Raw genomic sequence first — 20,415 nt, 5'->3', positions numbered from 1 at the left:
ATCCAACTGATCTTGACTCCTTGATTTTCCTGGTATAGACCTTAAGCGCAACTGCTCCACTCCACTCCCACACCTCCCTACACTTTGTGCTCTCCAACAAGAAAAAGACAGTTTTTTACAGTTGATTGATCAGCTATGGGCAGCTGTAAGCTGCACTTCATAATTCTGGGGGGCAGGAGGTAACATTTGGATCACAGAATGCACTTTGGCTAGTGAAATATAGCTTTACAATAGTGAAGTACTGGCATTTTGTGAAAATCATGCCAGTATGAATCTGTCTGGGTTTTTGTTGCACCTATTGGTCTTATTTTAAAATACTTGAAATACCCAGGAGAGACTACTGTAACACCAGAGACCAGGTATTATCAATTCCTTCACAGCACAAGTCTAGGGCAATTCACTTGAGATTAATGTCAGCTAAAATTGCAACAAACAAAACTCCTGAGGATTCATAGATTTTCAAAGCCAAAATGGATGACCACTATGTTTCAGTGGTCTTTATAAAACAAGTCATGGAATTTTCCAGAGAGAAGAGTTATGAGCTAATCACCGTGCCACTGTGAAATGCCTTTGCACGCTGCAAAAGAACTTGCATCAGCCAGCTAGGCAGTTCTGCTTTGTCCTGAGGGAACTACCCAGGGCACAATGGAAGAAGAAGGATGCGATTACAGCCAAGGCATGACAACAGAATCAGTGAGAGCCTGAACACTGCTGGTGTGTGCCCAAATCACACCGTGAGGTGGTGGCTGTCCCTTAATATCTGTACAATTAATCTTGTACAGACAACTGTTTAGTGACCTCAGCAATAGGAGGACTAGAGATTGATGAACTACTGCCTATATGCCAATTTGAGACCCTTGGATGAAGCACTAGGCAGAAACCACTGTTTGATGTAGGAAGCTGCATTAGATCAATGAATAATTCACACTGGCAAGCCGTCCACTTCAATGAGAGTATATGTAGAGTTCAACTGTGAGCAGAGTTAAACATTATGAATCGATATACTTGTTACATCAAAATTAATTAAAAACCCAATCACCCTTATAATTACACATGCCCCCTCTGTGAAATAAAGCTGCATGGCTGGTCTGGATCTGCCCTCCAGCAGACACATATATTGAGGCTCCTGTCAGAGAAAGTCTATGCTACACATTCACTGACTCATATCTAAAACGTAATGAAAAGAAGTCTTTACCAAGGTATTAAACTAAACTAGTGCAAATGACTTGCACCTGGATCACTGGGAATGATGCTCCTTTCAGCTTACCAGCTGGAGGGAGATGATCCATTGACTCTGCCTTGTCCAGAGTGGAGGGTGATGTAGCCTGTTTCACATGCTCAGGAGAGCTCTCCTCCTCAGCTACAGCAGATGGCACTGTAATTGGCTTAACAACTTGAGTCGGCTTTCCAGGCAGCTGAGCAGGCTTCTTGGCAACTGGGGCCTGTGTCAGAGGTTCATTCTAGCATAACAAAAAGAATTTTGTATTAAATGCATAAAACCTATTCCGGAGTTGAGGACAGCATCCTAAGCATCAACAACCATGGTTATCACTCTATCAGCCTTCTGGTATCACTTTTGAGGGGAGCATAACATTCCAGACAGCAAATTTTAACTTCTGGGGGTTTATGAGCCATGCAACACCAGTAGGTAGTTGACCTATGCAAGCATCAAACCTCCACTATAGAAGGGACAAAAGGAATGTTCAACAAGGCAGTGATTTAAAAAAAAGCAGATGCATGCAGAAAAACCATCATCCAGGAATTCTCTCCATTACAAGCTACTCCAGCTGAAAGCACAAACCATCAGCAACCAAAGGTAGAGAGATAAAGAAATCAAACCAAAGCCTAAAGGCTGGTGCTGCCTGAAAAAAGCAGTGTGTGTTGAACATCCTGGGAAAGCACAAACATAGGAGCTACTGGAACGCAGGATGAAAGTACAGCTTTAAGTACGTTAGAACAATGTAAAGGGGTAGCCAGGATCTGAAGTATTTGCTTTGAAAATAAAACCCACATACAAGACAGTTATGAAAGAGCCAAACTCTGGACTCATAGACTCTGTAGGTACTGACTGTAATGACATCTCACATCTCTCTCTCTCTCCTACTCTGTAACGCAAACTGAAATGACTCCTGAGATCCTGTACTCTTCAGACTTCTGGGAAATGTATTTCATCTCAGTACCCTTGCCTGACTGGAAATCCAATGGCCTCATCTCTGCATACCACAAGAGACAGCATTTTAACTTTTACACGTCCTACTAAGAAATACTAACCTCCTCCTCTTCATCATTCTCCTCCATGTTTGCCAGCTTGTTGGCACTTTCGAGAACAGCAGCTATTGTGCTGTCACCATCCATTGCTGCAACACCAGGAAGAGGGGGAAATCCTGAGGAGGAAAGGAATACAGAAGTAAAGAGTTGCATAGGACCTATGTTCTGTCTTTCATATTTCTTCTTTTCTGTGAAGCTATTTCTATCCAAGTACCTATTAGCTAATATATTTCAGAATTCAGTGAGGCCAATAGACTGAGGCCAAGGTCACAAAGCCTTGCTAGATAAAGTCTGAGTGGTGAGCTTAAGATCAGATCTCTCACAGATATACAGGCTTAAAGGGATGACACTAAAGTGATGCAATAACAGAGCACAGCTTTCTAAGTTGAACAACTGGCAGCCAGCCAAGGAGCCTCACAACCTCAAGACTTTGGTAACAGAGATGCCCCCAGAAGCAGCAAAGAATTTAGTCTCTCTCCTTTGCACAAAAGGACAGCGGATTGTACAAAAAGTTGCTGGCTCCTTTCCCCCCCCCCCCACTGCTGCCTCACCTTAGTTGGTACACAGTCCAGCAGAAAATCAGTGCTAACCCATACAGTAATAAACAATACATTGCCGACATCTGGATAACACACTAAGCCTCTGCTGAAAATCTACTGCAATGCAGAGGTTGCAAAATAAGGCAGAATCACAGTAGTTAAATGTGAAGTATATGAAGAACAATCCTTTTCATTGTTATTGTTTTAGGGATGGGAGGAAGGCTTGATGATGGAACTCTCACTTCCACACTACCAGTTCAGTGTCAGCTTCAAACAACAGAGACCCAGAGCCACTACTATAAAATGTCTGTTAATAAGATTTATCTCATTAATATGTAGCAAGTATTCTTTTTGCCAGTCTCATTAGAAGTGCCAAGAAATAATGACTAAACTGCTCCTAAACCTAGAGGTGGCTGCTACAGGGACAGAACAAGTTTGAGGTACACAGGCAGGCATAACTCAGAATCCTATGCTGCTGACCCTGCGTGACACTTGATCCATTACTCAGCAGCATTTCTGTCTCCAAGGAGGTCAAGGCTGGTACTTATCATCATCCAGATGCAATGAAATGCACTGCCAGTCCATTATAATCTCATTGCTGGTTTCAGCGACTGCCTGATGGTTGTCTTCAATGTAAATCATATGGCCTCTAAATGATGGCTGAAAAACATGCAGCTAACGTGTAAGGAAATTGAGGAGTTATCCATATTTTCAGAGGTGTAAATATGGAGTACCTCACTCTTACAGAAACTGGTATTTGCCAAGAAATGGATCACGTTCTAGAACAAGGGATGCTGAACTGCTTTTCAGGGACAGCTTCAAAGCAGGGAACCTTCAAAGCAGTACATGATCTGACAGAGCTGGCACTGCCTACTTTACTACTACTACAGTGCTCGCCATCGCCACATCTGACAGTGACAAAAAAGCCGTAAGGTCCGTGTCCCTTTTCTAACTTAAAAAAAAAAAAATCTAGGCACCACTTTGCAGTGCTAATATATCTTTTCAGAAGAACATATCAGGCACAAGATAAAAGGAATGATGCTTCCTAAGGAAGAAACAGTATCATGCAAACCAGAGGTGGAACATTCATAGATGACCTTGCCCAAACTTTCACGGACACAGCACTATACGTTCTGAAAAAGATAAAAAGGACACAGAGTGTCTCAAGAAGCAGGTTCAGTTTCTGCCTCTGTCACTGTCTCAGCGTAACCATGGGCATGATTTGCTTCGTCTCTGTAGACTACTTTTACGAGCCATGAGCTGCAATACTGATCTGACCTGTCAGGTGTTGCAATACAGAGTTCCGAGGCTCCTGCTGGGAATCAACAGAATGGGGGACATCAGGCAAATTTTTTCCGTTTCAAAAATCTCCTTCCAGTAAACTGAGAAGCCAATATATCCCAAGTTTACTCTTTCCTCTAGGAGGGCTGGCACAGAGGACAGATAAGTAACACTTTCAGCACCTGCCCACAGTTAAGTTGTTTACCTTTTCAAAAAGCACCAGTTTTAAGTTCTGCTGCTGTTAAACAGGCAGTCAACGGTCAGGAATATCCACCAGTGTGAAAGTTTGGGAGCACATTAATAAGCAGTTTCACAATACTATCAAACAGCAAGGCCAGCCTACACACTGACAAAAGGGCAGAGCTGTTCCGCAGGATGAGGAGGCAATATCTGCACATCTCCTTCAGAGCCCAGTAGATATACAAAAGTTGGTATTAGGACATTTTATATTCACACTTACCAGGAGGAACAGGTAGCTCAGAAAAATTCACTTTTCTCCCTGCTTTATGGGCTCTTATGGCATCTTGGTATTGCTGTAATCAAAGGCACTCAGTAAGACATAAATTTGAGTTGACTATAAATTAGCAATCATCTGTATTTAACCAGCATAAATATTGCAGAATACACAGTATTTTGCTATAATATGTGCATTGTCTCTATTTCTTCTTTCCTCCAAATGCTTTACAGATTCCCTACTGGAGCTCTTTTCAAACAGAAGGACAATACACAAATTATTTCAGCCTTGAAAGTCTTCAGCAGGAGAACTAATTCAAATGGCTTTGCTGGATGCAAGCAGCTTGCTACACTTTTCATTTTACCTTGGCTATCCTCTCGTGCATCCTCCCTTTCCGATCATCCCCACTCGCTTTAGCCTGTGCTGCTGCTGACTTGTACTTCTCAAGCCTTTGCTGTAACGCTTCCAGCACTGTTTTTGGCTGCTGCAGGAAAGCTTGAAATAAGACAGACAATGAAATGCCATATGATTCAGATTTCAAAACATGAGCTGCCTTTTTGTCTCTGCAGAAGGTAAGGAAGGGGAGGAAAAACATCATTACAAAGTCTTAGAATAATTGTATTCATAATAAAGGAAGTTTATTAACTTTTACTTCCACTACTGATCCAGAACAAAAGTACAGATGGGATCAGCAGCAAACAATATTCAGGAACATTAGCTAGATTTACTCAATCCCACTGCAGTTCAGTGCAATAGGGCAGACCTTAAAGCGCCTTCCAGCCATGCTATTTTTATGGCTTGCTAGAGAAATCCAAAAGTCCTACCTGAAGCTTCTTGGGTGTGAGGTTCAGGTGTTGTAAGATCCTGGGAACTTCCCACTGGAGCTGGTACCTTTTGCTTGGATGCATCTTGTATGTTTCCTAGGCTCTCAAGATCTGCAAAGCAAGGAAAGCAGGAAGTTTCACAGCATGTTCCATTAACAGCAAGTCAACCCGTGTTACTCAGAAAACCATCAATTTGATCACATCATCTTCCTGAAAGCTTTTTGGCTTTAAAACAGTATCTGCATGGCTAGATAAGTCTAAGGTTCCCATTTTTCAGATAAAATGCTTTATAATAGAAAATCTCAAATGCTGATTTAATTTAGGTTAGTGCTGCTTGAGAAAAAAAAAAAAAAAGTAAAACCAGTTCAAGTATTCTAAGAATTCTCTCCCCAAAATATAACTTGGTATCTTGGCAGATGGAAAGAGTGAACAAGATTGCTAATTGACTAAAATATCCTAGTAACAAAAGACGTGCTGAAAAAGGGAAGCAAGTAATACCATCTATTCAAACACCCAAGTTTCTGGCATTGTATAACAGTGGTTATTTCAGAAAACTACAAAAATATCCGCTGCAAAAATCTTGCACTTTTTAAGGCAAGATTATATCATGGGTGAAGTTTCTCTCTAATACCATTTGGTGATCAGTTTATAACTTAAGGAGTCATAGATCACATGATTTATTGAAATAAAGTAATCTGTCATTTAGTTTCTTAGAATAAAATAATCTACTAAAGTATATTGTTTAAAACACTGAGTTGCACAGACCAAATATTAATTGCTGGTGGTGACACTAACTAAAAAAAAATCCTCTCTTACAAGGATCAAAGTATCGTTAATATTGGTAACTTGCTTTAAGATTTAGACTTTACTGCACTGCAATCTATTTGTTAATCTCTTAATCTGAACGTTATGACTTCAGTTGAAACACGTAACACCATCAAATATTACACTAAACTTTACGAATGTGCCATTACCCTTCTTTCCCTTCTACTTCAAATACTGTCTGCTATTACATAAAGTTATAAAAATAGGAATATTAGACATCAATACCTACTTGAACTTGTAATTCACAGAGAGTAACTTCAATATAAATAATGATACCTTATTTTTTGTTGTTGGTCTTTATTAGAATTTGAATATGCAGTAAGCCTCAGACCTAAGTGATCTTCAATTCTTCTTATAGTTTTGCAGTCAAATGCAGAATCATTCCATTACAACATAGAGAGACTTCCAGAACAGTTTCTGTAAGATGAGCCTTACCCTGAGGAGATGGAGGCATATTCTGGAGGTCTATCGGCTGCCCACTGTCCAGAGCTTCCAAGACCACATTAAATTTCTAATGCAGAAAAAACAAAACAGAAGATTTATTCTAGTATGTCCAAGACTTGCTAGCTGCCACAATAAATATTTGACACTCAGTGCATGTGGGTACAGCATAGGGCATGTTTAGCATTCAGGATTTCTTGTGTGCATACCTTGCCTGCCTTCATGTATTCCTTTGCTTTCTCCAGGTCCCCTTGCTGCTTGGCTTTTAGAGCTGCTAATTTATACTCCTTCTGCCTCATAAGTAGTATTGCTCGTGTGCTGCTGTTCTGGAGATCTGTGAGAATGAAACAATGCTGAGACTTACACAGAGCATGCAAGATGTGCATCCCTTGCTATGTCCATCTATTCAAACCTGCATTTGTCCTCTTTTGCTTTGAATCACACAGCCATCTTACAAAAGTCCTTTTTCCTCCAGTCTCCAGAAGTCCTACCAGACATAACAATCCCACTTTTCCCAATTTAAAAAAAAAAAAAAAAAGTCTTTTAGTCAATATCTCAAAACTCTTTAAAGCTTGGAATTCCACATGCCACAATATTGAAGGATAAACTCAGGCACAGGAAAAGTTAAGTGAAAGGTACTGATACAGTGCATACAAGAACTCTATAACAATAACTGATTCCACTGCCAGAAATTCAGCACCCCACTGACAACTCTATCTGAAACATTCAGCAGAGAAGTTCCAACATAAGCAGTGCTTTGCTACACAATACAAATATCAAGAAAGATGTAGCATTAAAATAGTGTTGCAACTGCTTACCCTCTCAGATCATGGTACCTGTTTCCGCGGTAGGACTAGAAGCAGCACGACCCTGTAGAGACTCTGATTCCAGATGCTGCACTGCCTCATGAGAGGTCTTCTGCTCATCATCTGCAGACTCAGCTTTATTCTCTGGTAGGACACTGACTGAATCTTCTGAATTCTCTACCTCCACTCCCATGGCTTGAGATAAGTGAGAATAACTCTTTCCTGTTGCAACAGGAGGTGGCATTTCTTCCTCATTGATTTTTTTGCCCTTCTTCACTGCAGCCAGCATGGTTTCCAGCGTCTAGCAGAGATGGAACAGCAAAGTCGATAGGCATTTTCATCAAACATATTACTAGCATAAATCATTAAAACACAAATTCTTTCCCTTATACATGATGGGATCTATTACACATGCCACTACAGAATGCTGCACTTTGGTTCCCTATTTTTCTGCAAGGCCAACTTCAGCGCTACTGAAAGGTGTCCAATTATCAGAGCAGCACAATGCAAAAGGCTTGTTACCCAAACTACATAATTGCAAGTACCTCAACACCTAGAATTACTGAATAGCTGATGTGGTCCACTCAGCTTTGTCACAGAAAGTCACCAAAGAAGCCATTTATACCAACTGTCGATGCATTTTATGTGTTTAAAACAAAATAAAATACACTACTCTGAAATGTCACTGCCTGTGTGGATTCAGGGAAGGAAGGAGTCTGCACACCTATTTAATGCAATGAGAAAAGCCATTAAATACTAACAACGGAAATGGAGCTTCAGCTGGTGACGTATGGCAAGCAGCTCTCACCACCTGTAACATGGGTTAACTGCTGCTCATTTTTTTTAAAACCCTTCCTCCATCACAAACATTACTTTCCTCAGTATTTTTTTTTTTTAATTTAAGGTTCAGACAAAAGATCACCATGCACTTTAAGCCAAAACAAAAGTTTTATTTCTTTCATCTTCCACAGAAACTGACATGGAAGCACAGAAAGACAACAACAACAATAAAATCTCATCAGTACCAGAATCACTGCTATTTTTGGTTAGCCATGACATTGTTTGACCTATTAAGCAACAGTGGTAGATACTTTGGTCTGACTGCATGCGAGATTGGGGTTCAGACCAGTACAGCAACCCACGCACAGCTCTCTCTTCTCCACGTGTGGGATGACAGACTGACTGGAGATGGAATTAAATGCTGAGATTGAAGTTCACAGTTCCAAGAACTACGTACAGGAGATAACTGTACACCATTTGTTGGCATGTCATTTTGCTAATTAAGGAACTGTGAGCTGTGAAGTGAGATCTAGTGTATTATCCTTAGCTACACAGCTTAGGCACAGGGAAAGTCCCTACCTTGAAAAATAAAGGAGGTGGCAAACAGCGCACTAAGCTTCGTCATTGGATGAAATAAGCCCGTTTCCCTGTCCCTCTCGCTCTCTGAAAGTTCAGGTGGTTTCATGTACATTCCTTTCAGAGGTAGCAAGCAGTGGACACATACAGACATGTCCTTTCCTGTGCATTTCCTCCCCTGGGTTTGGCCTCAGTTGTTCCCTTTGTACCCTGAGACACCTGGTAGCTACTGAGACATTACATTCTTCCCTCAGTGGACAGCACTGAGCTATAAAGCTTTGCTCAACAAGACAGAGCTGGCTGCTGCCTGAAGTGATGCAGGAGACCATATGAAAGCAAACAGGGAAACAAAGGCACTCTGCACAGTGATAATCACCAAGCACTACCAACTAACTACAAGCACGCCACCTGGCTGAAAAGATGCAAAGCTGACAAAACGGCTCCTTGCTGCAATTTTTAATTGCCTTAATGAAAAATCCTGTTCTATTCATTTTCAAGCACAGCCAACACACTCAGGGAAAGGTATCCCCTTCCTTTGTCTCACAGAACTGACTGGAAGGTTAGTATCTAAGGGAAAGGCATCAGTGATGAACGGGAAGGCATATGGGCTAGGAAAGCTCCTAACCTTTGCTTTAAGGTAACACTGAACAGTCATCACAGGTCAAATTCAGATCTAGATGGGTGGGTTTAACATCAGCTGCCTCCAGCTACCACTAACCACACTCAACAGAAACAAGGCTGATGCACAAAAGGCATTTGAAGTTACACTTTATCTGTGTCTTTGCTACATCAGATTGGTAGTAAGTAACAAGAAATGTTTTTAAAGTAACTCAAGGCAGCATATTAGAATTTCTCTTCCCTTCCAACAAATTCACACATCTGGATGAACTACACTTTAGAGAACTGACTTTGCCTCCCCCTCATTCACATACCCGATGAACCCAACTTACCTTAAGGCCTCTTTCGTATCGGCGTATTTTGGCACTCTCACCTGACTCCTTTGCGTTAGAAATTGCTGTCCTATAGTTAGAAATTCTCTTTTCTATTGTCTGTTGCAGCTCACTGGTAACAGCAGGAAGTGAGGTGGTCTCAGAAAAAATAATAAAACAAATCAAGAAAACTTATTTCATCCAACTATGCAAGTTTTCCCACAGCGCTGAAAAACAAATACTCCTCTTCTACACACACTCCCGTTAATCAAGAGCTCAAGGACGAAACAGTCTCTAAAACAGAGGAGCACTTGTACTACGCTAACGGTCCCTGGATCCACCTCTGGGCTTTCTCTCAAAGGCGTAATAGAGAAGAATGGGTGGAGACATTTAGAAAACTCACAGTCACAGAGTAATTGGAGCCATGTGGTTAGGGAGTAGGTGAAGAGAACAGTAAAGTCTCTCAAACACCGAACAACAGAGGGTGTGAAGAAGTATTTTGGCACAAATCTTGACTTCTTATTTTTAAAACATGCTAGTTTACTCCTTTCTGGGGTTCTTCAACCTTGTTTTACTACAACAGCTCTTTTTCTTCCTCCTGCAGCCTGGAATTAGTTCAGTGACAAAAGCAGCCTAAGCAAAGTTATGAGTAGCTACTTACAAACACTCCACAGCTACAGAGACCCTTCAGCTGGCTACTGATGTAATTATTGCCATTATCTCTATAGAAACGCTCTCAGACCCATTTGTTGATGGGCCCAATGCACAAGGGCACTGGAATCTGTAGCACACAACAGAAATGTGGCAGTAACCGAGTAAAGGATTTGACTGCATGAGGATTGACAAATTAAGCTGAGAAAGCTAATGCTACTGAGAAAAATTCCACAAAGATGTCAAAGATGCCGAGTTATAACAAGTCTCACAATTTCAGCACACCACTCAATACTCTGAGGGGGAAGATACGAACTCTGGAAGCCTGAACTGCAGTCTGCATGCTCCTAAATATAATGAGGGACAAAGACATGCTTGATTCCAACTGTTTACCTCCTCAATTCTATCCTAACATTAAAAATCATCCTCTGAACAAAGCAAAAAATTCTGCTGTGTCAATAGAGCACTGGTTTCCACAGAGAAGACAGCAATAGTGTAGTTCTTCCTTCCTTGGAGGACAAGACCACCTCTCTAGATCCTTGTTTGTGACCATCATATAAGCTGCACTACAACAGTGATTCAGCAAAACTGTCAGGAACATGAAGCTCTTTCCTACCTGTGGTTGCAGTTCAGGTTGCCCATTTTCTGGTTCAGCTGTGGATGGCTCCATTGCTATCATTTCATCCTCACAGCTTCCCGTCTCACCTTCTACCCCCAGAACTTCTTGCAATTCTGCCTAAAGTAGAAGTAAATGCCAACAAAAGGCTTTTCCTCAAAATTTCTATTTCCTCAAAAGACAAAAGAAAATCAAGTCTCAAGCTCCAAAACCTTCAGATAGACCTTGAACCCAAACAGAGGGTCTAAACATCTTATATGCCAGTCATTTTTTTTAAATTATTTTATTTTTTATTTTTAAATGAAACTGGTTCCACTTGTATTCACAACAGGAAGCCAGATACCACTCAAAAGCCACACTGCAGCTTCAGGATCACTACATGAGTTTGCGGTTAGAGATCTGAACCTGGAGAATTTCAGAGGAGTACTTTTGCAAAGATCATTCAAACTGAAATTTGAAATTTCCAAAAAGCATCTATTAACAATGGCAGTCAAAAACACTGCTTAACACTCTTTCTCTAAACTCTGCCAACTAGATCACTCACTGAAATGACAAAGAATTTATTGGGAGACATTATCTCGGGCCAAGCGCTACTCAAAGCAGTAGCAAAATGGTGACAGACATCCCTTTAAGGAGAATGTCCCTGGCTGTATTCCACCAACTGACATGGAATGGGATTCCCGCTGTTGCCCCCACTTCTCTAAGACCCTCATACATATGAATGTTAGTTAGGAAACCCTCTTACTCTGGTGTGCAGGGGGTTGGATCCTGCAAAGCCTTATATCTAATGGAATGCACTATTTTGCAATATTTTAGGTTCTCACCACAAAGTTAACAGACATTTTTGCTAAATGCAGTTCCATTTAATAAAAAAACCAACAAACTAAAACTTTTTGCTAACAGAGTTATGCATACCAACAGGTCTGTATCTTTCTCCAAGTCTTCATCTTCTGCTTCTTCCTCCTCATCTTCATTCAGGTCCTTCATACACTCTGCAGCCATCTTTTCAATATGATCCATGGGCAGAGGAGCTGTAAAAAGAAACCACAAGGAGCCATAAACCCTAAGTAACAGTTATGCAGTCACTGGATATAAATTCTAAAGGAGTTGCTACCAGCTGAAAGAGAGCAGTGACTTCTCCTCTTGCTTCCCCTTTATCGGATAGTGTCACAGGTAAATGAGAGTATATTCATGGCTAAAGGGCAAAGACCGGGGAAGTGAACACCCAGGAAAAAAGCAATACTGTTGTCTCTGAGAGAGACAGTCAAGGCAGGCAATAAGACAAGGAAAATGACTGCATCCAATACCCTAGCTCAGAAATTATATCTCAGGGAGAAATAATGTCTGTTTACTAATACAAGGAGCCTGAACGGCAAAACCATAAGCACCATGATAGACTAGCAGGTATGGTGGGACACAACAGTGCTCAGAAAGCATGGCCACAAAAGAAAAAGATACTTCTTCTGTGGTAGGTTTGCACGGTAACGACATTTAAGACTGTGTAAGACAGACAAGTAGGACTGGATGAAACAACTGCTTCAGGGAAAAATTACTAGAAGTCACCTCAAGCTCCTAGGCTGATTTAAGATACAGATAAGTACCTCTACGACGTTATTTACAGAAACTTTGTCATTATGGAAGACTTCAATTTTCCAAAGGAAAATTGGAGAATACTACTATTCTTGGATGTTATGTCAAAACTGTATTCCTCAGTTAAGATAAAAATCAATGGTGGCACAAGAGCAAATAAATATAAACTGTTGATGAATAAATCTGATTAGAAGTTTTTATCCATGAAGGGAATTACTGGAGCAGCCTCTGTCCCCAGTAGGAATAAACATCTGAACCAGTTTTAAGCTGACGCTAGATATTTATGAAAGGTATTTATGACGTGATTGTCCATATTAACAAGGCCTGGACTCAGCATCTTTGCCAGGCCTTTCTGTTCTGTGTCCTTTGCCTCATGTCAGTCTACCCTAACAAAATATAACTCACTCCTGGTGAATTCTGACTGACAGAATAAATTCTGACCCCATATGGAACAGAAGTGGTCCACATCCATCCATCTCTAAGTGCCAACAAACTATTTCTTTCTCCCAGTTCTATCCCTTTTCTTCTCTCCCTCATGTTGAGCTAATTTGAGTTAAAAGTACTCTAATTCCCAAAGATCTGCATGTACAAATATGACCAAGTTAGCCCAACAGTTAAACTCATGAGATGCAGACACTTGCATTAAACATCCCAGCACACCTGCCGGTAAAACTTCTGTTTGCATTTTCTTTCAAAGCCAAAAATATGTTATTGTGTGTATTACAACAGTGCATACAGCTATAAAACAAGCAAAGTTCAAGGCATTTACCATAAATAGTACTGAGCTCAAAGAGTTCCCAATCAAACTACAACTAACTAAATCACTGGAGTTTTGTATAGGGTCTACATTACGCTTGAGACTCCAACAGCTGATCCATTTTCTCAGTCTACAGTCTTAAGCACAAGAATGTCTCTCTCTCTCCATCTCATGTTAAACTGGGTATGTATTTATCCTTTGAAACTGATGATGCACATTAACATCAATTCTAGAGACATACTGAACAACACAAGCCGTAAGCCAAACTACTGGCTGTTAACATGACGAGCAAGGAGGCACAGCAAACTATCCATATGTTTGAAGACAGCAAGAAAGGAAGACAAGAAAATCTTTCTACCTTGAGAAACTACTTGTTTTACACATCAAACACTACTGCAAAGTCACACTTGGCATACAAAAATAGAATGCTCCAAATCAAGGCATCATACTTGTCCTGAGCCCAAGAGCAGCAGCAGAACACTGGCACAGAGAACTGCTAAGCAAATCAGAAAAAGTGCTGTTTCTTCTGCCTCTCTAACTACACTTCTGCATTTTGTGCACTGCTGTCTCATGCCCATGAGATTTTCCCTTTTCCAAGTCTTTCTTGGCTACTTTGTCTTGCAATTTCTCTTCAAGCGTCTGGTCTTTACCCTGAAAACTCTACTTAATTCCTCCTTGTTGAGTTCTCATCTCTACTTCATGCGGTGCCAACCACGTCTTCCTTAACTATCAACTTCCTCCACGTGCTCTCAAAGGTGAAGTTATTTGGACACAAATGCCAGCTGTCCATGTAAACGCTTCTGATACTTCCCTATGCAAACATATGACTGTGACTCACCAGTGTCAGTAAATGTTGAATAAAATACAGATTTTTCAGGACAGAGTTTTATAGTCCATTTAAATGGATCTAAAACAGATACCATCCTTCCCCTGCATTTGCTGAATCAGCTGGAAATTAACCCAGGTACAAAGCTGTTTCTGTTCAAATAATCTAATTTACCACATCAGTGCCTCAGTACCTATATCAAACATGTTGCTCATACATTTGATCCTTAGCAAAATTCTGCAACTAGGATAGTAGGCCATATCCAAAGGCAACTGGCTGTACTTCAAGGGTCAGAGCGTCCCTTACGTGAAGCCCCACTAGAGGCAAAAAAACCAACCAAGCCTCCTCAGGGGCTGGTTCAGCTCTAATCCAGTATAGCAAGTTGAGGCTACAATTTCAAACATCCGAGTGGCTGACCAAGTGGCATTTATCAATCATAGATAGCAGAGATCTCTGTACTTAAGATGGTGCAACAGTACAGCTTTTGCTGCCTGCATCTTCAAGCTAGAGGGAGAGATCACTTCCCCCCCATCACAGCTCTAGAATGTAAATCCAGGAGTGAATTACCGCACCTCGTGCTCAGCCAAGAACCGAACACTAGTATGTATTGTACTGGGTCCCTTTTTTCTGTCCTTCTCCAGACGGGATCTGTGTCTCCCCTGTACTTACTGTACCCTCCTTTCTAGGCACCGGCCTGCATCCTGCCCCCGCCATGCACCATGTCTCCATCACTACACTGTACCAGGTCTCATGAGTTCCCAGTGCCAGCTGTCCAGCTGTTCATCTTCCATGAGCTTCTTATCTATATACTCCCAATTCTACCAGGAAAACAGAACAGCTGTAAATGATGTTGGAAAATAGTTTTATGAGCCATAACATATACTTTTAGAAGGCGTAGTAAATGTTAATTTTGCACTGTCTGAAGTTTCATTTCCCTCTTATGAATAAACAGACTGAAAAAACACATTAAGTGACATGATCAGGGTGAGAAGGAAGTCAGCACTTGAAAAGGTGACAACAATTCAAGAGCTCCCGACACACAGATTCATCCTCAAAACACTATCCTGCATGTTTTAACCATGAGTAACCTAAGTCCAATGGCAGAAGTTCTGGTACTGTGCTTATTAGCACAATTATGCTTATTAGCTTTAAGGGTTTACTGGAATCTTGAAATTCAGAAAGTGGAAATGATTTAGAATTTCATTTTAGATACAAACACCTCCTCTGTGTCTCATCAATTACAGTGTTTAGACAGTCACTTTTTCTAAATATTTTAAAATTCTTCACTTCCCTGCTGTTCTGTGTGAAGTCCCTTCAAATATTACAGGCAAATTAATACAGAGCTGTAAATAAGGCCGTAGTTGCACTAATCCTTCTTTCCAGCATCTGCTCACACACCTGTAGCAAGGGTAGGTCCCATTCTCCTTGCCCTATCTCAACCACTTGCTGCCACCCCTCCCTTGCAGCCACAGCAGTGTTCAAATAGGCAGGCAGCAAACCAGATCAAGGAACTGATTCAGCTGAAAACCTAGCACAACAACAGAAGTTTATTTTTATAGATCAGTTTCCTGAACCAGCTCACCCTGCAGCTCCATAAATATGTATACCAGCTTAGAGGTAGAGCATGCTCACTAGAGACTGTCCCTCGCAGCAGCAGCCTTGATTTATAGTAGATTACAGCAATCCTGTAAAACACTGCATTGCTGCATGCAAACACTATCAGCCAAAATTAACAGATGCTCAAAATATTAAGAATAGTAATGATTCATTCCAAGAGACGCTCTAGTGTCCTGCATAACACAAGCTACAGGATTCTCCCAGTAATTCCATCAGTTCCAGGATTTCCCTTTTACAAGGGTATTCAATTTTGGTTACAGAGTCCAAGTAACTAAAAATACAATGCTCATTCAGTAAATTCAGTCTTTAAACAAAAACAGAAGAACAAGCAAAGAACAAACAACCCACTCTCCACAAGAAACACAATTTCCATTTTGAATTCATCTAGCACCTACTACACCTTTTTATGACTTCATACGCTAAACAAGCATGTCTTAATTTAGTCATTAAATTGGCTAGCCATCATATATCTTTTTCCTATGTCTAGAAGAGCATAGACAAAAAAACCTCTTACCTTTTTGTGGAGTAACAACTTAAACCTTTCAAAGTAAAGGAAAGAGTAGTTGCGATTGCAGCTTCTATCAGCGATGAAAAAACATTTTACATAAATCAGGGATTTGTAAATAGGTATCTTTAATAAATTATTCAAGTTGTCAATAAATAAAATCCAGATACTTTAACTTACTTTTCCCTTTTGGTTTTGATTTCCCTTCTTTCACCTTTGCTCCTGTGATAGCAGCAAGCTCTGCTTCTAGGTCCCCATCATCCCCACCTTCCTCTGCACCCAGCAGCATCTCTTCAGGATTGAAATCTACAAACAGCCCCAGCTGGAGACAAGAAAAATAAAAAATAATAATTAAAAAAACCCCCTGCAGTTAGAACAGAGATGACACTCAAAAACATCACACTGCATAGATTATTTAAACATTTTCATGCATTCTGGATTCTGTTTATTTTTTTTAAAGCCCACTATCATACTGCTTCTATTACCAAAACAATGCATACCAGGCACCCATAACTGACATAAGGTACACAAATCTTAATAAGCCACAAATACTCCCTCTAAAACTCTACACAATCAACGATTTCATAAAATCAAGCCTGTCTAATAGTCTGACATAACAAGGTAAAATGAAACGATGTCTGTTATACTGAGCCTCATGAAGCAGATATCAACAAGGAAGTTCAGGGCAGTTTCTGTAACAGCTAAGCTAAAAAATATTCAATCATCATTCACACAATACAGGTCTGACACGCGTACACTGCAGAGATTTCACCCTTATCTCTCAGAAGAAGCTATATTTACATATACAGAATTGTTCTGTACTTCTCGTTACCTCAGTTTGTAAATCATAAACACATGGAGAGCGCATGCACACACATAGAGAAACACAGCCATTACGAACCCAGCAATGCCTACACTACACTGGAGAAAACAATCAACTGTCTGGAACAGCTAAGTGACAGCATGTCAGGTAATATTATTAATAACAGTAATCAGAATTTGACAAAGTAGTGGGGGTTATCACTCAATTGTTGTAAAACATGCCAAAGGACACAAGTATTAGAGAAATCTCTGAGGTCTCAGTCTAAAAGGTGTTCTTCTAAGATGCCATTTTGTCATGATTTTTATATTGCTGGTTAAGAAACTAACTGCGCCAGAAATAACAACATTTTTATTCAAAGTATGCTAAGCTTTTTTATAAACATCAATTAACTGAATTAGATTCATCCTATGAGGTAGGTGGAATAGCTTTCCTCAGACTTTTTCAAAGCACAAGCCCCTGCTGGCTTATTGGTCTTCACATGGCCAAGTAGGCAGCAGTTCAGCTTCTCTCAAGCAAAGGAATAAAAATCAGTTGTCATTATTACAAGGGTTAACAATCTCCTCCTGCCTCTGAGCATCTGAAGGGCTGCCAGAAGCTGAAGCTGCCTCTCATTTTATAAACTAGTGTGAATAAGTAATAACAACTTTTTTTTTTAATTTTGTAGGAATCGAGGTACTGGTGGCTACTGCCTTGAAATATTTTGTGTCCCTCTTTGAACCCTTTTATAATCCCAAAGAAGAATGTGAAACATAGCTGAGAAACACTGATTCCAAGGACCAGGAACAGCATTCAAAATCAGCAGCTATTTGTTTACTAGCTGCGATCCTGCCCTTGACATTCTGTAAGGCGCTGGGCAGATCAGTTAGCCACCCTCTGCCTTATCTATCTCCCTTCTGTAAAACAAAACTAATACATTTGCAGTCTTGGATAGAGTGGAAAGAAGGTCAGGTCAAGACAAGATTTAATTAAGAAATATTTATAATGGTGATCTAAAGTTCTATTCAAGTTCATACCTTTTATCAATGTGCAAAATGGATCAGGAGCACATGTGCTCTGTTCGTTACTACACTGCAAGTGTAAAAAGTGAAGCAAGTGTAGTCATGAATGAAGTCAAGAACAGAATCCAGCAGTTGTAGTTCTAAGTCTCTCAATCTGTTCAGTCAGGCACATTTCCAATGAAATTAATAGTATTAAAGAAATGTTTAATAAAACAGAAAAAAAGAGGTTATAAAGAATTTGCAGTTTCTACACTACATAGCACAAAACCAGTTCAAATTGGGTTCATTTGCAGGCTGAATAACTAACTGTATTGAATTAGAAATTAGTAAAATATGTTAATAAGATCCTTTATTTACTCTTTATCTTTTTAGAGTGTGGCTTCTTTTTTTGGAAGGGGGAAAGATATTTTCACCTTTTTTCTTCTCCCTTGTTCAAATGAACTAAATTATATACTACCTCTCCAACCGAGAAATGCAAACTTTCACAGTAGAGCAATGGCGACATTACAGATCTCTAACTAAACCATTCTGCCTCCACTATGAGAATATAGGTTCCTAAGAATCACCAAAAGAGAATATCTTAGCTATTTTTTCTACTCCAATATATTTTCATATTTCCCTGTATTCTTATCAGTTATTCCTCCTCTGTATGTTACTTGCCTCTATTCTACCTTCAAAGGTTTCTAAAGTTCCATTCTGGTTCTAACATGTTCTTTACCTCTAACTGTACTCTGTTTTTCTTTCACTCTTCTACCCAGAATTTTGCCTTGGCTGTATTTCCCATTTTGACACCGTCGCCTGATTTTCTACACCTGCCAACCATGATGAAATCATGTTTCTCCCCTCAAGGCTTCTGAAACTACATCCAAAAGTAAAAAGTATGAGAAAAAACCCAACACATAGACACATCTAAGCTCACTTTTAGCTACAGGAGAGGGACATAGGCTTATCAGTCTATCTGTTGCAAGAAAAAATGACTATGCACAGAGAAATTAAAATTAATTGTCTCTGGTGTAGTACCTTAATGTTCTCCCATATGTGCCCCTGAATTTGTTATTTGATATTCCGGTCCTCTTATTTCTGTTTTTTTTAGATGTGTAAGAAAAAACTCCATATAGTTATTGAAATTATGATTAAATCTCAGTATAGCTGGGGTAGGAAACTACTATAAGCATGAGTCATGAAGTCTCATGCAAAGATTACAGCATTACAACATTGTGGCTTCCCTGCAAGGCCTCCACTGCTGCGTATCAGATATTTACTTTAACAAGAATGTGCTAAAGGAGAAAGCAGAAAAACAGGCACCACACAATTTAAATTTTTTCACGGGCCGGCAATATCTTATCAACGCATGGAAGATTCTAGCAGGAAAACAGCAGCAAGAGATCTGAACGAGACTACTCTGACAAGCAGTAGGAGGTTTCTGTACCTGCTTTGCAACCACATCTCCCTGGCCCTTTGCCTTCCTTACCTGCTTTGCAACTGCAGCTCCCTGGCCCTTTGCCTGAGGGCTTTTTTTAGGTCTTCTGCCAAGCATGCTGGTTCATGAATTTCAGAAGATTATGTCTCTAAGGGACTGAGAGCACATGAAATTAAACGTCAGTATCCTCGCCTGTCTCAACGCACTGCGAACTGGACGAAGGCAGGCGGCACAGAGCAGGCTGTGCACAAACCTGCGGCTTTTACCAGCACCCCCAAATACTGGGCAACACCAGGAGGGAAAGGGGATGGCACACACCATGGCACACACTCCTCAGGGCCGAGGCCCGGCAGCGCCGCCTTCCCCACAGCCGCCCTCCGCCGGGCGCAGGGAGCCCAGCCCGGCCGCACCCCTCCCTCCGCCTGAGGCGGCTCGCTCCCCCGCCCCCACAGCCCGGCCCGGGCGGATATGCACCGGCAGGTTGGCGGGACCCCCTCTCCGCCGGACCCAGCGCCGCGTGAGGGCGGGGCAGGCCCTCCCCGCCCCGGCGCAGGGAGGAGCCGGCGGAGGCGATAGGCTGAGCGCCGTGTAAATAACCACCGCCTCCCGCCGAGGGGCCGCGAGTGGCACCGCGACACAGGCCGGCCCGTGGCGGGCAGGCCCCGGCTCACCTCGGCCTCCCGCCGCCCGCGCAAAGGCACCCGGCGAAGCAGCGCCCGCCCAGAACGGGGACGCCTTTGCCGCGGCTCCAAGGCAGCACCGCGCCTGCGCGGAGGGGCGCTAGGGGCGGTGCTCGGGGAGAGGGCGGGGCCAGCAGGGCCCGGGGGACGGCGGGGCCCTGGGCGGTGGCAGCGGGCGGGAGAGCGAGGGCAAGGTGGGAGCAGGTACA

At 41.4% G+C, this 20,415-nt stretch overlaps 1 protein-coding gene across 4 annotated transcripts in view; it reads right to left on the bottom strand.

Annotated features, from left to right (window-relative positions):
* Positions 1 to 20,301, bottom strand: part of CC2D1B (coiled-coil and C2 domain containing 1B) — a 35,637-nt gene extending 15,336 nt beyond the window's left edge. For 2 of the 4 annotated variants that reach the window (XM_072868871.1, XM_072868874.1), the window contains exons 1-14: positions 20,198 to 20,301; positions 19,578 to 19,682; positions 16,466 to 16,607; positions 11,906 to 12,021; positions 10,991 to 11,110; positions 9,745 to 9,882; positions 7,469 to 7,739; positions 6,842 to 6,966; positions 6,627 to 6,702; positions 5,367 to 5,477; positions 4,907 to 5,037; positions 4,549 to 4,621; positions 2,272 to 2,384; positions 1,268 to 1,460 (exon numbers count right to left, since the gene is read on the bottom strand). In XM_072868871.1, coding sequence (XP_072724972.1) covers positions 1,268 to 1,460; positions 2,272 to 2,384; positions 4,549 to 4,621; positions 4,907 to 5,037; positions 5,367 to 5,477; positions 6,627 to 6,702; positions 6,842 to 6,966; positions 7,469 to 7,739; positions 9,745 to 9,882; positions 10,991 to 11,110; positions 11,906 to 12,021; positions 16,466 to 16,607; positions 19,578 to 19,643 — 1,675 coding nt within the window. In that variant the 5' untranslated portion in view covers positions 19,644 to 19,682; positions 20,198 to 20,301. Of the gene's footprint in view, positions 1 to 1,267; positions 1,461 to 2,271; positions 2,385 to 4,548; positions 4,622 to 4,906; positions 5,038 to 5,366; positions 5,478 to 6,626; positions 6,703 to 6,841; positions 6,967 to 7,468; positions 7,740 to 9,744; positions 9,883 to 10,990; positions 11,111 to 11,905; positions 12,022 to 16,465; positions 16,608 to 19,577; positions 19,683 to 19,844; positions 19,966 to 20,000; positions 20,038 to 20,197 lie in introns of those variants that run through there. The other 2 variants (XM_072868873.1, XM_072868872.1) reach the window with 2 other exon arrangements.
* Between the last annotated feature and the right edge of the window lie 114 nt (positions 20,302 to 20,415).

Source organism: Ciconia boyciana, chromosome 7 (assembly GCF_034638445.1).
Source record: "Ciconia boyciana chromosome 7, ASM3463844v1, whole genome shotgun sequence".
NCBI classification, from domain to species: domain Eukaryota; kingdom Metazoa; phylum Chordata; class Aves; order Ciconiiformes; family Ciconiidae; genus Ciconia; species Ciconia boyciana.
Note: the sequence above shows the minus strand (reverse complement) of the source record. Positions and strands in the feature narration are given on the sequence as shown.